Source organism: Calidris pugnax, unplaced genomic scaffold, assembly GCF_001431845.1.
Source record: "Calidris pugnax isolate Ruff unplaced genomic scaffold, ASM143184v1 scaffold135, whole genome shotgun sequence".
NCBI lineage: Eukaryota > Metazoa > Chordata > Aves > Charadriiformes > Scolopacidae > Calidris > Calidris pugnax.
In genome coordinates this window covers 938,469-955,772 of record NW_015090961.1, presented here as the reverse complement: position 1 = coordinate 955,772, position 17,304 = coordinate 938,469, and the positions used below count along the sequence as shown (strand labels likewise).

Below are 17,304 nucleotides of genomic sequence, written 5' to 3'. Positions count from 1 at the left end.
CCAGCACGTCCGGTGCCAGAACCGCCCAGAGCCTGCCAAAAAAAATCCCAACCTGGAGCCGAGGTGCACAAAGGCTGTGGGGATGGGAGGACAGGGCCCTTGTCACATACACAAACCTCACCCTCCCTCCCCGTCCCCCCACGAGATACAGCCCATCCCTGCATAAAAGGAGAAATAAAACACCAACACGACGAACAGGGGTGACGCTCACATTCCTCAAGTGGCCCTTGAGAACCCAAGAGGAAGAAAACCGGGGAAAAAAAGGAGTCAGCAGCTTCAAGGAGGGATTTCCACCTCTATTTAACTAGTGTCTGTTTCTTTCTTTGTTTTCGGTTTTTTTTGGACACAGCTTCAGGAAATGGAAAAGTCTCATCGACATGACTTGGCACTGGGAGTGCTCAAGTCCCAGGAAACAAGGGGCAATGGGGGGAAAAAAAACCCCAACCATCATATCCAGAAACATGATGGGCAAGAAAGTGACAGGGCACGGCCAGCATGGACGGGTACGTTCCAAGGGTTAATTGGGCCTGACAAACCCAAGAACCTTCCACTGAGAAGGCTGGGCAGACTGGGGAGCGCGGTGGCAGCTCACCTGGACTTCAATCAGCTTTTGGCACAACTGCCTGGAGGATCCCTACGGCCAAACCAGCCTGATACAGTTCAGGTCACTGCATGGAAAACTGGGAGGACACCAGGCTCAAAGCCCATTACTCACGGCACAAAAAACTGGGAGGACACCAGGCTCAAAGCCCAAGGGGCAGCCCATTACTCACGGCACTCTTCAGGAGTTATTAATTGGGCTAATATCGTTCAAAGGGACCCCCCTCAACAGGCTGGAGAAACAGCCTGAGAGACCTCAACCAACTCAACAAAGATAAACACAAAGTCCTGCCCCTCAGCATCTTCCCCTACACTGGTAGGTCCTGCTCTGTCAGGTGCCTTCCCACCTGAATTATTGTGCCATTCAGAGCAGCTCAGAGAGGCAGCTTCCCGCTTACAGGGGACTGGCAAGATTTTTTGGGGTATATTGTACCTGCTGAAATGAGCGTAAATCCCGTTGTAAACTCACACAACTCATTCTTCTCCCGTGCCCATCTTTCTCTACACCCCACCTGAGGTTTATACCCAGGCAGCAATAAAAGCCAAACAGGAATTAACTGTAAGGGTACAGGCAGCGACACAAATGAGCCATGAAGAACAGGCTACTTTTTGCAAAGACAGAATTTCACTCCATCTACACTCCAACCCCATTGTCATTGGGGAATATCCCAGTTCTGGGTTGTTTTTTTTTCTTCCACTGGCTCCAGGGCTCATTTCAAGCCACTTCTTTGGAGAAAAGTGGAGCCCTCTGTGAAAGAGCCTAGCTGAGAAGATGCCTGTTGCCTGCTTCTTGGTCTACTGACAGTGGTGGACATCTCTGACCAACGCTGCACGTCTTACCATGTACCAGAAGAGCTAGAGCCTCAAATGGGACATTGTACCAGTGGAGCTTATCTCCTCTGACATCTCCTTCCTTTGAGCATCTTCTCCAAAGACCCAGAGCAGCAAATGAACGGCTGAAGAAAGCCAAGGTTAGCCTTTGGGAGTTCAGCCCACCTGCTCAACCATAATGGAGTTAAACACTCAGTGATCAGTTCTTTATAGAGTTTAAAAACACAAGACGCCAAGCTTAAAAATACGCGCTTTCTTTTTGAAAACAACAACAACTTAAAAATACGCGCTTTCTTTTTGAAAACAAACAAAAAAAAATGTACAGTCAGATTTTAAGTGGATCTACAAGAAGACACTCCGCTATCTTTAAGAAAAGTAAACCTTTGCAATGCACTGCATACAGAGTTTTCTAACCAGCAAGAGCCAGTGAGTTGGGTAAACTGCAGTGTTTCCTGAAAGAGCTTCAGTGGCTTTTTTTGTTTTGTTTCCACCCCTGTAGGGCAGAGACATCTGAAAGGCAGAAGAGGGGCCTTCAGGCTGCAGAGCACTAGGTGGGTCCTTCTCCCATCCTGCTCTCCAGCTCAGCGTGAGGCTGGGGTGGGCACCGTGGGCAGGGGCAGCTCCATGGAGGGAGTCTCAGTCGCTTCGGCTGGACTCGGCTTGCGAAGCTCCAGCTTCTCCGTGAGCTGGTTATAAAGCTCCTTCACAGCCTCCCCGCTCTGCACAACGAGAATTAGGGAGGGGAAGAAGAGGAGAGTCATACTTCATTCTAGCTGCCACTGCCTCCAACACTGAGTCTCCAATTACCCTGTGTGTTTTAACACAAGCCGACACAGAACGAGGAAGTGACAAGGTAATTAAGACACAACTGGGTACGCTTGGAAAGCAGAGCTCGTGTTCCATTGAGCAGCGTCTGGAAAGGCAGCTGCTTTCATTTGCAATTAATTTTCCCTTTCTCACGCTTCCCTTCTTACCTGCTTGGTGGGTTCCAAAGCCTTCTGGAGAGACTCTAGTTTGGCAGGTGCCACTTTGTGATGCAGATGAAGCAGCAGCCTTAGCACATGTCTGTGTACGTTCTCCTTTCTGCAAAAACCAATTTTAAAGCAGAGTAACCGATATAAACAAACACCATCTTGAGAACAAGAAAGCTACAGCGACAGTATCAGAATAATTCACACACCCACAGACTGAGCAATTTTGCTATAATTTTCCAAAACACCTGAGAATTGTAGCCTGTGTGCTCCCAAGCCTTATACTTTCAAGCAATTCATGTAATTATTCAACAGGAGTGGACTAACTGTAGCAGCCATGAGGAAGGAGGGGGAGAGGTTTTAAGCCCAGACTGTATAATCAACACTTGAAAATTTTGCTGATAAAAATTTGATCACCAAATATGAGCCTCTCCTTAAAGCAAAACAGCAGCAGGCTAATATTTCCACTGTACGTGAAGAGTTTGCTGAACTATTAAAGTATAGTTCAAAGCAGTAGAATCTCTCTCAGGTACCCTGTAAACTCACTTAATCTGAGGAAAATCAGGTTTACCTTGAGCAGGCAGTGAGAAAGAAGCCATCAAAGAGACTGGTACAGAACTCCTCCAGTGCAAATTCATCACCCAGCAGCGTGAGGTTACCAGTGAGCAGATGCAGAAAAATATCACTGAAGGCCAAGTCACTGAAAGTCTCAACTAGACAACATGAAAAGGAAAGAGACTGAGACTGACAAGGATGTGCCAAAACCTGACCTACACAAGATGTTCCTGCTGAAAACTTTGTAGTGAGATTTCCTTTTAAAACAGGCAGCCCAAGCAGGTGGCTTTGATCTTTCCAACATAAGAGATTAGGAGCAGAGGGGTGAGAAGAATATGTAGAAAGCCCATGTTTCTACTGAGGCTGAAGTCACAGAGCAGCTGCTCCTGCCAAAATCACAAAGTCCCCTACTAGTGACCTGGTTTAGTGATGGTTTTTCTCAGTGTTAGGTTGATGTTTGGACTCTATGATCTGAAAGGTCCCTTCCAACCAAGGCAATTCTATGATTCTGTCCTTCTCCACCATCCTCTGTTCACGGTCACATCCACCTCCTCACACTCCTCAGACCCCACAGTGAGCAGATACAAATCACTGACCAATGGAAAACTCATGGAAATGAGCTGCCAGTTCAGCCAAGGGTTCAAAGACCACCAGGGCTGGGGGGAGGGAGTGGGAAGTGAACCCCCATCTCCACTACTGGGAGCTGCAATTCCTAAGGTTGCTTCAGAGCTTTCCTACAACCCACCCCCAGGAAGTCAGTGAAGAAGGTAATCCCAGGGAAGAATTTAAGGCTGTGTTCGGTCCTGTTTTGTTACAACTTTCTTCCCCAAGAATTTCTGGCCACCTGCAATTATTATGAGCAGTGGCAGAATTAAGCCACCTGCTCTTTCATCTTTCAGATTCATTCCAAAAAGTTCTCAAGTGATCTCATTATTAATACAGCCTTTGACCTAAGGAACTACTGACCTTCAGCCACTACCTCGAAATTCTCAGATCAGCAGAAAAGTATCCCAATTGCAGACAGAAACAAACCCTTCTGCAGGGCCTCATCAGAAGAGCCAAAGGCAGAACATCACATCTTTGACTTTGAAATCACTTTCACTCCAGGTTTACTTCCCTCCTGGGTGTCCAGCACAAGAATAGAGACAAGACAAAAACTTACCTAGTGCTGGCAGGAGCCTCAGGAAAGCGTTCTTGTTCCTCAGTTTCGTGATGTGAAGGATGTAATACAGCCCAATCTCACAAGCTATTCTGTTCTCCTGCAAGAATCTGTTTGGCAGAAGCAAAGTTTCTTAATCAATAAAGCTAAAACAGATTTTTTTTTTTTAAAGAGGATAGCAATCAAGCAGCCACAGTGGTGGCTAACCTCAAACCCACTGACGAGCAGCTACTTGGTGACTGAGTGTGATGATCATCACTATGTTCACTACCACAGTCCAGAAAAAATTAGCATTTAGCAAACATTATGCTCCCAATCAAGCCAGCTGGAATTGATTGTGAACATTTATAATAGTATTAATGGTAAAAGTGCTATTCAAAACGGGTTTTAGAAGAAGCTCAAATACCCAAAAATGATACAAAGTCCAATACTGTCTTGTTTTAGTTTCCCAAAAGTCAAGTATCAACACCGTTGCAGAGGAGGGTACAACTACCTGGATACAGTACTCCAGATTCTGGGGTACACAGACAGGAACTGTGCTGGAAATCAGTGCAAGATGTGAGTACAACAGAGCACACAGAGGTTTTATTTATCTTTTTGACATCCCTGGAGTGATAGGTTATCAACAGAGAGCGAGTGTCTGTGTGACAAAAATGCCAGCTTTACAATTTACAATAGCACTCTTCAGAACCAAGCACGGGCACTCATCCAGGGGCGCCTGAATATCACTCAAACGCTCCCCACCCCCTGCTTGGGGAGCTGTGATTTTGGAAACCAGTGATACCAAATGCTTTCCTATTCAATCTGCCAAAAGAATGCTCATTACAAGAAATACTGTATTATGTAAATAAATGTTATTCGAGGAATCACAGTGGAAACCTGTTCTGCTAAAGGAAAAGTTCAGGCTTGATTAACTGGGATTAAACCTCAGAATCACAGAATCACAGAATCTTCTAGGTTGGAAGGGACCTTAAAGATCATCTTGTCCAACCGTCAACCTCACTGACAAAAATAGACACCCACACAACAAACAAGGAGCATCATCACTAAACCAGACCTCCCAGCACTACATCAACCCCTCTTTTGAACACCTCCAGGGATGGTGCCTCAACCCCCTCCCTGGGCAGCCCATTCCAATGCCTGAGAACCCTTTCAGTGACAAAATGTTTCCTAATATCCAGCCTGAACCTCCCCTGGCGCAACTTGAGGCCATTTCCTCTTGTCCTGTCGCCTGTGACTTGGGAGAAGAGACCGACCCCCACCTCTCTACACCCTCCTTTCAGGGAGTTGGAGAGAGCAATAAGGTCTCCCCTCACCCCAAGAAAGTCTCCACTTTACCACATACAGCATTTTCTGTTGGCTTTAGTAACAAGGCTATTTGTACAAAGTTGGGAAGAGATTACATACTTGGTGAAAGCTTCAGGAATGGTGCTGGGGTAAGGAATTGGTCCCTTCTCCTCCGAGGGCAGCTTCTGATCTACGTTGAACGTGTGGTCATCCACCACGAAGGACATCAGCATAGGCAAGAACTTCGTGATCAGCTCAGCTTCCTTAGAGGGATGGAGGAACAGATGGAAAAGAACAACACGTTCATCAATCACTTCATGCCACCTAATGGTCCCAGAGCGCTGTGACAAATAGCGAGGCAACACTATGGGCCCCATCCTACACTTAGGAAAACAAGCTGTTGGACATCCAGTTCCAGTCAAAATTATTGGATAATTCAGTTCCACTAGTAATTAGGAAAACTGTACTTCACCTCATCTACAGAAACACTCCTGCGCAAATCCTTTGACAATTAGGTAGCAGTTCTTCTGAGACCTTTTCCAATCACTGCATGTTAAGGATGGTACCAAACTGCTTTCATCAAGAATTACAAATCGTTTTGTTCATGCCCTAAACTGACAGGGATCGATGCACAGCTGGAAAAGCAACACTAAAGAGCATCTCCTTGCACAAAGCAGATCAACCTACGCTGTGTCACATTCACAGCCTTGAGGAACACCACTTGTGACTGGTTTCCGCTGTGTCACATTCACAGTAATGTGAACCTCAGTGGGAGGTTACAGCTTGTGGCAATCACAAATAAATAAAGATTTGGAGATTCTCTTTAGGAAAACATTCAGAGTTTCTTTCTAAGGGATTCATGAGAGCACCTCCACCAGAAAAATCACAGCTTTACCCTTGGAGTTTTGGTCACCCTCACTGTTACAATGTGAGTTTAAAACACATCCCTCCCGTGGTATATTTAAACATGCAATCAGCCAGTAACATATATTTTGGAGACTTCAAATGCCCCCCTAGGTAGACATTTGCTGCTTTATAGTTCAGAACAGAAACAGCAAATTTCTCTTGAGAAACTGTCCCACTGTGCAACACCACGGGCAGCCTTCCTGCCAGCAGCTGGACATCACCTGCTCCTGAACTACACCGGGGCTGCAAAACACATCCCTCCCGTGGTATATTTAAACATGCAATCAGCCAGTAACATATATTTTGGAGACTTCAAATGCCCCCCTAGGTAGACATTTGCTGCTTTATAGTTCAGAACAGAAACAGCAAATTTCTCTTGAGAAACTGTCCCACTGTGCAACACCACGGGTAGCCTTCCTGCCATCAGCTGGACATCACCTGCTCCTGAACTACACCGGGGCTGCCTGTAATACGGGGCAGAGTATTTCCAAAGCAGGGGGAGATTGTAGCCAAACGTGGCACAACACAGAAAAGCTACAAGACGACAGCTGGAAGGGAAAACATTTTTCATTTATTGACATTTATCATGTCAATGAAAAGCTGCTACCAGAGCTTCAGACTAGCCTCTGAAATCCTGCTTTCCTCATACAAAACATCTTTTACAAACTCCTCTGTTTTTGTAGGAGTTCCCAGGAACGACGAGCAACCAGTGCAGAATTTACAAGAGGTACAGGCTGATTTTAAAACAGTAATGGCCAGGCATTCATGTAAGTAAAAAAAGCAGGTAGATGAAGCTTACAGCACGTCCACCTGAGCTGCTGCTCTGGGACCACTTACATGTTTTTTCTAAGAAAGCCATGATGAGAGGAATGCACAATGACCGTTAAATCCGGGACACAATAAAATAATAAACAAGACTAAATTTATTTAATTATATGTGTTAAATGCTAAACATCAAAATGGCTCACCATTTTTGGTTCCTTGAAGACTTGGCTGTCAATCATGTCCCAGGCCCCCTGTCCCAAAGACAGCATCCGAAGGAGCAGCAGCAGATCTGGGCTTTCCTCGAATTTTAAGGGGAGAAGAAAAACAGCTATTTTCATCTTCCACAAGTTGCACATATAGACATTTATTTGGAAGTAGTGCTTTACATTCAAAGCTCTCCCAGATTAGCAGCTTTACCAAAGACTGCTAGAGGCATTCAGTTCTCTGATTTAATTCACAACTGATTCCTCAAATGGGAATCAAATAACAGACACTCCTGGGAGTTCGTGGGTTTATGGAACATTTTATGTTCCATGTATACACCGAGAAGTCTGCAGCCAATCTGATCACAACATCGTTTTTAAACGTGTCCTGCCAAATTAGTATTCTGAAATATAATGTGTGACAGGACAAATCAAGTCATCTCAGCAGCAGTAAGAAAGAGAAAGCGCGTGTAAGAATGACAATGGGTTTTTGTTTACATCATGCCCTGAAACCAAAGCAGTTTTGAGTCTTAAATTGTCATGAGGAAGTTGTTAAATTTTATTGTTGGGTTGAGTAACTCAGGGATGAAACCAGCAAATGCCTCACACTGTTCAGGCACCTGTAAGGTGACCCTCCTTCCCTCCTCTAATGCTGAAACACTTCCTGCAGACACTACTTCCAAGAAGCGTGTTATATCGCAGCCAACAGAGCAGAACAGTGTGAACTAACCCCCTGCATCCCGTGGGGCAGGGAAAAGATGCTGCTGGCTTTAGGCAAACCCGTGGAAGGACAAAGCAGGGAGGCACATATTCTATATACAACTGTATATATGCACAGTTTTTAAGACAGAATGAGCCATGCAAGAATGCATTGTCAATTCGGAGAACTCGAGAAAGCCCATCTCCAAACAGTGCTCCTGCAGAGCTCTGAGCTATGTGCTAAAACGGAAAGATAGTGTCACGTTTCCCTCATTTCAGTTTACACAAGCATTTGAGAACATAATCTTATTTCTTCTACAGTGCCAGCCCTTTGTTGATGAATGCTATTTATTCAATTAAGACTACAGTTCAGATTAAGTACATCGGCTGCGACACTCACCCTGGGTAAGGTGTCCTGCCCAACCAGGTCCTGTAGGTTCCTGATGGTGCTCAAGGCCAAGGTGTTAATGGCAAAAGGATCACACAAGATCATCGATAAGTCCCTGAGAAGCACAAATCCAACACGTCATACATAACAACCAACCCCACCCTACAGTTCCATACCCAGCTGTAGGACACCAGTGTGTTTCACTGCGTAAGATGTTTGAGCCTGTTCTTTGTTGTAACCCCATCAACCACCAGATGTAACATCCAAGCATTGTGTGTGTGTGTACGCTGTATTTTTATAAACACACACGAGGCACAACACAAGAGAGGCAGACACAGGGCAAGTACTGTAACAATACCCTCACTGTGATAATGTAAAACCTGAATTTCTGTCTTTTGTCACCTACAGGTGTCCACCTGACCAACCTTCTCCTGCCTTGTAAAAGCACCATGAATGTTATTACTTTGACGTGAAAGGGCACATATTCTGAAACAATTACTGAAGGTCTTCTGCACTGAAATCAGGCAGGAGACCTCCCCCAGTCATTATGAAGGCCACAGGGAAGACTCAAGGGTGGTGACCTCAGCAGTATGAGCTATGTCCCCAGAACACACCTGGCTGTGCCCCAGAGCACCAGTGCTTGTGAACACACTGGATGTGACCGCACAGCAGCACTGCTGGCTCTCAGCTGGCTCTGGGGGAGAACTAACACCTACAACACCCATCAAACGTTGTGACTGTCAGGAATCCACTTCCAGTTTCTCAACAAACAGCCCAAGAGCCTTACCCCAACACTTGTTCCTGTCCCTTCTTCACTCCATCCAGAAACCCTTGCAGTTCCCGAGCTCTCTTGTTGTCCACGAACTTCTCCCGAATGCAAGCATCAAGGCACCAGGTGAACTGGTAGAAAAAAGGAGAAAGCTTTGTGAACCCCAGCAACTCAGTAAACCAGCAGTAAAATACACAGTGCCAGAGAAAACGGGCTGGAATGACCTCCTATTATCTGGAATTAACACACTTAGGTATGGTAGCAAGCTGGTCACAAACACCGAGGCCAGAGATACCAACGTCATTCAACCTGGTGCCACTTTCTCCCCTTCCAAGAGAGGAATTCCCTGGTAATTAGGGAAGAGGCATGTATAAAATATATACTTCTCAGCACACCTGACTGAGGTGGATCTATAAATGTAGGAGGCTGACAAAGGAGCAGCATCACTTACAACAATAATATGGGGTATTTTAGCCATTGCAATACCACTCCCACCCTCTAAGCAGGGGACACGAACAGCAGAGGTGCTTCTGCTTCAGAGCTCTGCTATCAAAATGTAAAAGAGAATTAAGTGAAATGTTTTATCTGAGCTAAAATTAAAGGCTTTTTTCCTCTTTCAGAAAACAACATCCGTTTTCCCCCCCAACGTCTCAGCTGTCAAAAAAGAACAACTTGCTGAATTTTCTGAAATGCTTTCATTGTGGCTTCCCTTCCTTGCAGCAGTCACTGCATTTTGCAGTGGCAAAACGAGGGCGCTGAAAACCATCTGCAACTTGAACAAGAACTGCCCTTTTTCAGTCAGTCAGTGTACACACTGATTTGGGGACTCTTGATCAGAAGACATTAAAACACATGTGGTAACATCATCACTCTAGGAGATACTCTCTATAAGCTGAACACACTTTAAACTGAGCAACATTCCTGAAGAGAAAAAGCTTTGTTCTAGATGAGAGTGACGCTGACCACAGGAAAGATCCTGGTGTGACATTAACATCACATCTGTCACTCCCCAGTATTCTATTAGCTTCATGTTTTCTTATAATTCAAGATTCAAAGTATTTAATGTTCCACACAGTTTACTGACCGATGGAGTATATCACACCAGGCACAGCAGGGAGGGAAGCAAAATTTGATTAAGAACCTGGGGCTACACAGCGTTTGTGATTATTTTTTGCAGCACCTACATAGACCAGATTAGATGTTGTTTTTTTAAGACTGCACAAGTACCATAAATTTGAATGATTTATGGGTTATGAAATGAAAGCAAGCTGCTGGTTAACCAAGATGAAATTTTCACCTGAGGTTCCAAGGAATATAAGATGACTTTTGGATTCAAGGTCTGAACTCTCTTCACAGAGAGGAGACATCTTCTCTGGGCTGAAGTCCTGCAGGGCAGCAGGTTACGCACAGGAGTGGGCGAAACAGAAAATGCTCCAGTAACACTCCTATCTGTCCCACATGATTAATACCTTGTGACAGGGGTCAACGGTGCAGATTTCACTGATTTCCAGGTCATGCAGCGACATCAGGAGCTCTGCCCGTAGTGTGCAGTAATGAACATTCCTTGTCCGAAGGAACAAGGTTCTCAGAAACTGCAACACCATATCATAGAGCTTCACGTTCTTCCCGATCATCTGGGTCAGCTTCTGAACCACCTACGCTCAAAGGGGAAAAAAAAATCACAGAATCACAGAATTTTCTAGGTTGGAAGGGACCTTAAAGATCATCTTGTCCAACCGTCAACCTCACTGACAAAAATAGACACCCACACAACAAACAAGGAGCATCATCACTAAACCAGACCTCCCAGCACTACATCAACCCCTCTTTTGAACACCTCCAGGGATGGGGCCTCAACCCCCTCCCTGGGCAGCCCATTCCAATGCCTGAGAACCCTTTCAGTGAAAAAATGTTTCCTAATATCCAGCCTGAACCTCCCCTGGCGCAACTTGAGGCCATTTCCTCTTGTCCTGTCGCCTGTGACTTGAGAAAAGAGACCGACCCCCAAATGTGCACTCAGTACCAGGAGATACCGTTATTTCACACAAGAAAAAACGTAAATTAATTCTTCTACATTCCTTATCAAGATTGAAACATACGCATTGACATGAGTTCCTAAAAAGGAGCCATTTATATCAAGATTTCCAACTGCGTTTGTTCAAGAGCTGTTCACCAAAAATTCCATAGCCATAATGAAACAAAGAATGCCCAGAGAAAGCTCTCTTGCAAAAGGAAATTGAAGCATTCGTAAAATAAGGTGCTCAGCTTTGTGAAACAGGTAAGAAGTAGTACCTGTTATTGATGAATAGAATTTACAATTATTGTAACCTGAACAAAACTCACTTTTCTTGGGAAGTCTGTCTTTATTTCCCTCTACCTTCTGGCTACAGGCACGAGAATGACGGCGAGGCTTCTACTGGTTTGGGCTGGGATAGAGTTAATTTTCTCCACAGTAGCTTGTACAGGGCTATGTTCTGGATTTGTGCCGAAAATAGGGTAGGTAACACTGATTTTTAGTTATTGCTGAGCAGGGCTTACAGAGTGTCAAGGCCTTTTCTGCTCCTCACATTGCCCCAACAGTGAGTGCTCAGGGTGCACAAGGAGTTTGGAGGGGACACAGCTGGGACAACTGCCCAAAGGGATATTCCAGACCATAGAGTGTCTTTCTTGGCAATAAAACTGGGGGGGGAGGTTGGTGGGGGCCACTGCTCAGGGACTGACTGGGCATCAGTCGGTTGGTGGTGAGCAATGGTTTTCATTTGCATCAATTGTTTCTCTTGGGTTTTATTTTCCTCTCTTTATGTTGGGATTTTTTTTCTCACTTTTTTTTTGATATTTCTTTTAAATTATTACTCTGTTTTTATCTCAACTGGTGAGTTTCTTTCTTTTACCCTTCCTATTCTGCCCCCATCCCACCAGGGGGGATTGAGCAGGCAGCTGTGTGGTGCTGAGCTGCCCGCCGGCGTTACACCACAAGCCTGCAGAGTAAACCTGAAGGGAATTGCACCAGAGCCCTCATGTGACACGGCCTTTAGAAAGCCAAACAGACCCAAAACCAAACCCCCCCCCCATAACAGATGTACTACCCTCTCCAAAATTAAAGCTTTCTACTGCCGCATCACTGCAATTCTTTAGCATTCTCGACAGCAAGGTCCTTACAGAAACTCTGGTATTTCCCTTTTGGAGCAAAAGCCTCCCAAGGTAAAGTGACTCGTTACAGCTGAAGCAGTGTAATTGCTTGCTGCTGCCACGAGAAGACCCCCCACCTGACACTGTTCCCCCCGACACCAAACCCTCCTGTGTCACCCAGCCCTTCTCCTTGCAATGCATTCGGTGCCAGCTGATCTCTTCTTTGAGCAGATCCAACTCACTGCCTTGGAAAACTACTTTCTGGCTTTATTTGCTAGAGTTTTTGTGGCAATTATTGAGCTGAATCAGCTCATGGGAGGGTCTGATAACGGCCAGAGCTGCAGGGAGGGAGGGAAGGAGCAGCACCTGCCCTTCCTGCAGCTGAGTGTTGGATCAGCTCAGCCATCTCATGTAATTCCATTCAAAGAGCAACTCTTCCAAATTTCACCTTAGCTACAACTTTCAGTGTCCCTTTCCATCTTTACCAAGAGAAAAAAAAAAACAACCTTAGCTACAACTTTCAGTGTCCCTTTCCGTCTTTACCAAGAAAAAAAAAAAGCTTTTCTTGGGCTATGTCCTGCTAAAAAATAGTCTCAAGAAAAGAAATTAAAGAAATTCAAACTGATTTGATAGAGAGGCTCATCCTTCACAACACCTGAGGGTTATCAAAGCCAGACTATAAAAGAAAAGAGCCAGAGCAATAAAAGAAAAAATTTAGCCTTGCTATTTTTTTAAACACGCGTAAACAGTTTAAAACATTAATCAATTATTACATTTCTTGGGCTATGTCCTGCTAAAAAATAGTCTCAAGAAAAGAAATTAAAGAAATTCAAACTGATTTGATAGAGAGGCTCATCCTTCACAACACCTGAGGGTTATCAAAGCCAGACTATAAAAGAAAAGAGCCAGAGCAATAAAAGAAAAAATTTAGCCTTGCTATTTTTTTAAACACGCGTAAACAGTTTAAAACATTAATCAATTATTACACAGCACTGAGTAACTATTAAAATAATTCCTGTTGATTTCATCAACACATACAGGAGAAAACAGCCTGGTATCTCTTGCAAATGCTTTGTTTAGCCAAACATCTTCAGTAGTGAATTGGGTACAAGAAAAGGACACTGTTATTTGGCGAGGTTGACTGAAAGCTGACGAGCTCCACACACAAGCATGCAGTAAGAGCTCTCCTTGTCCTTACCTCTCCTTGACGTCTCGTTTTGGGAGACGGACTGAAGAAATTGTGCAAGACAGAAATATCGTTGCTGAAGAGAATATTTTCTTTCTCCAGGATATACTGCTTCAGCAGCGGAGACACCTCATCACCAAACAGAGCCTGGTTATCCTGCCAGATCTGGCGCTTCACCTCCACCGCACACGCTTTATACAAATCCTTATCGGCCATTACTAACTTCAGCTTCTTTTCAGGGACCTATGACCAACAGAGCAGTTACCAAAGTGCAGAGCCACTTACCCAACCAACTGTCCAAGAAACACGTAACTACAGAAAACATCTAAAGCATCACCTCAGGCAGTCTGGGAATTTATACAACAAAATAATTAAACAACAGGCAGTATCAGACTCATTGTTGGCCTTCCCTACTCCTGCAACAATAAGCCAGTCCTAAAGCACTTAAGACTTCCTTTAAACCTATGACACTAAGATTTGAAGTGATGTTTCAAAACTCAGTAACTTGTAAGTTCTAGCAGTGGTTTTGAATCCATTTCCTTAAGTACAGGATGATGCTTTTAATAAGACTACTCCTAGAGATTTTTGTTTCACAGATCTGAATCTTACTCCCGTCTACTTCCAGTTGCATTCTTCAAATCTTATTTTCCACTTGTCATAGATTTTTTTAAATCAGCTGTGGAAAAATCCACCTATCAGTGAACCTGGCTGCTTTTAGGAAGCTGCACATAGTGAATAAAACAGGGAAATAGTCTCAGCTGACTATGAAAATGTAAAATGCTTTTTGAATTAGTCTACTAAGTTGTTACCAGATATAAGAATGCAGTAAATTTTCAGTCAGTTCCTAACACTGAATGACTAACTTGCAGAAGGTCAGGAGATGGATCGTGCAGCCCAGCCAGCAGCACAGCTCACAGAACCTACACCAGGGAGATGCAATGGAACAGCCCAACTGGCGGAGGGCTTTACCTTGGGCAAGTGCTTCATAACACACATCACCACAGGCTGTATGGAAGGCATCTTGACCAGGGAAAAGCTCTTCTCTAGGAGATCTTCCAGCTTCTTGTATCTGAAAATATGTAAGAGCAAGAGACTAAGTACCATGTTACAGTGAAAGACCAAAGTGGCTCATCTCAAAGCCAATGGAACTTGATCCCCCAGGAACTTCTGTCTCCTTTGCACACATCATTCATAGAATCATAGAACCATCCAGGTTGGAAAAGACCCTCGGGACCATTGAGTCCAACCATCTACCCTACTCTACAAAGTTCTCCCCTACACCATATCCCCCAACACCACATCTAAACGACCCTTAAAAACATCCAAGGATGGTGATTCAACTACCTCCCTGGGCAGCCTATTCCAGTGTCTGACCACTCTTTCTGTGAAAAACTCTTTCCTAGTGTTCAGTTTAAACCTACCCTGTTGGAGCTTGAAGCCATTCCCTCTTGTTCTATCACTAATTACCTGGGAGAAGAGACCAGCACCAACCTCTCTGCAATGTCCTTTCAAGTAGTTGTAGAGAGTGATGAGGTCTCCCCTCAGCCTCCTCTTCCTCACACTAAACAGTCCCAGCTCCTTCAATCGCTCTTTGTACAATTTGTTCTCCGCTGTAACTAATTTTCACACAAAATCCCCAGTTCACTCCCAATGACCCACAAGAGCGCCGACAAACCTCTCCTCGACTTTCCCTTCCAAAGCGATGGCAGAGACCCTCTCCAGCAGCTTCTCCCTCAGCTCGTCGAACACGGACTGGTGGAACTCCAGCCGGGGGGTGCCGTGCAGGTCCAGGAAGGGCAGGGCCGACTGCAGCGAGGGCAGGAGCACTCCATTTTCCGTCTGCCAACACAAACAGCAGACAGGGACAAGAGCACCGACAAACCTCTCCTCGACTTTCCCTTCCAAAGCGATGGCAGAGACCCTCTCCAGCAGCTTCTCCCTCAGCTCGTCGAACACGGACTGGTGGAACTCCAGCCGGGGGGTGCCGTGCAGGTCCAGGAAGGGCAGGGCCGACTGCAGCGAGGGCAGGAGCACTCCATTTTCCGTCTGCCAACACAAACGGCAGACAGGGACGGTGGTGAGGGGTTAACCGGCTCCACCAGCCACCAAACGGCAGCAGGGACTGCTAAAGACGTGCTGGTTACAAAATAAAAAGAGGAAAATACCACAGAAAACCCCACTTGGGGGCTTCTCCTGCTCCCTACCAGCCCACAGCCCCGACCCACCATAGGCCCCGGTGCACCCCCGCCATAGGCGCTGTGCATCTCCATGGCGACGCGCCCCACCTGGAACTGCTCGATGGCCTTCAACGGCTCCGTGCAGTTGGTCAGCGTCTCCTTCAGGTCCTCGCCGTTGGCCACCCCCAGCTCCTGCAGCCCCGCGTACATGGCGGCCTGCCCCGGGCCCGGCCGGGCCCGCTCCCGCCACGGCTTTCCCCCGCCCCGCTCGGCTCCGCTCCGCTCGGCGCGCTCCGCCGCTTCCCCCCGCCCCGCGGAACCCGCTCCGCCGCACTAAGGTTCCGCCGCACTAAGGTTCCGCCGGGGGTGCCCGGGCTCCCCGCGGGCTCCGCCGGCCACTGGCCACCGGCTGAGCGCTGGGGGCGGCGGGGAAGGGCCAGAGCCCTGGGCTGGGGCACAGTGCCCGGTTAACTCCGTTACAGGAGCCTCTCCCAATGACCCACAAGAGCACCGACAAACCTCTCCTCGACTTTCCCTTCCAAAGCGATGGCAGAGACCCTCTCCAGCAGCTTCTCCCTCAGCTCGTCGAACACGGACTGGTGGAACTCCAGCCGGGGGGTGCCGTGCAGGTCCAGGAAGGGCAGGGCCGACTGCAGCGAGGGCAGGAGCACTCCATTTTCCGTCTGCCAACACAAACAGCAGACAGGGACGGTGGTGAGGGGTTAACCGGCTCCACCAACCACCAAACGGCAGCACGGACTGCTAAAGACATGCTGGTTACAAAATAAAAAGAAGAAAATACCACAGAAAACCCCACTTGGGGGCTTCTCCTGCTCTTTACCAGCCCACAGCCCCGGCCCACCATGGGCCCCGGTGCACCGCCGCCATAGGCGCTGTGCATCTCCATGGCGACGCGCCCCACCTGGAACTGCTCGATGGCCTTCAGCGGCTCCGTGCAGTTGGTCAGCGTCTCCTTCAGGTCCTCGCCGTTGGCCACCCCCAGCTCCTGCAGCCCCGCGTACATGGCGGCCTGCCCCGGGCCCGGCCGGGCCCGCTCCCGCCACGGCTTCCCCCCGGCCCCGCTCCGCTCGGCGCGCTCCGCCGCTTCCCCCCGCCCCGCGGAACCCGCTCCGCCGCACTAAGGTTCCGCCGCACTAAGGTTCCGCCGGGGGTGCCCGGGCTCCCCGCGGGCTCCGCCGGCCACTGGCCACCGGCTGAGCGCTGGGGGCGGCGGGGAAGGGCCAGAGCCCTGGGCTGGGGCACAGTGCCCGGTTAACTCCGTTACAGGAGCCTTCCAGTGTGATCTGAACAGGCTGGAGAGCTGGGCAGAGAACCTCAGGAGGTTCATCAAGGGCAAATGTAGGGTCCTGCACCCGGGGAAGAAGAACCCCAGGCATCTATAGAGGTTGGGATGGATCTTCTGGAAAGCACTGCTGAGGAGAAGGATCTGGGGGTTCTGGTGGATAGTAAACTATCCATGAGCCAGCAATGTGCCCTTGTGGCCAAGAGGCCAATGGGATCCTGGGCTGCGTAGGGCAGAGTGTGGCCAGGAGGTGGAGGGAGGTCATTGTCCCCCTCTGCTCTGCACTGGGGAGGCCACCACTGGAATCCTGCCTCCAGTGCTGGGCTCCCCAGTTCCAGAGAGACAGGGAACTGCTGGAGAGAGTCCAGCGAAGGGC

General features: G+C 47.3%; 1 protein-coding gene across 1 annotated transcript; it reads right to left on the bottom strand.

Annotated features, from left to right (window-relative positions):
- Window positions 1-1,707: 1,707 nt before the first annotated feature.
- On the bottom strand, window positions 1,708-16,702 carry NELFB (negative elongation factor complex member B). The gene is made up of 13 exons (XM_014952303.1): window positions 16,548-16,702; window positions 16,145-16,308; window positions 14,418-14,517; window positions 13,461-13,691; window positions 10,603-10,788; window positions 9,152-9,264; window positions 8,377-8,479; window positions 7,278-7,373; window positions 5,524-5,666; window positions 4,120-4,226; window positions 2,974-3,115; window positions 2,406-2,514; window positions 1,708-2,150 (listed from the first exon to the last, which is right to left on the bottom strand). The coding sequence occupies exons 1-13, from the start codon at window positions 16,647-16,649 to the stop codon at window positions 2,013-2,015; spliced, it is 1,734 nt and encodes a 577-aa protein (XP_014807789.1). The 5' UTR covers window positions 16,650-16,702; the 3' UTR covers window positions 1,708-2,012.
- Between the last annotated feature and the right edge of the window lie 602 nt (window positions 16,703-17,304).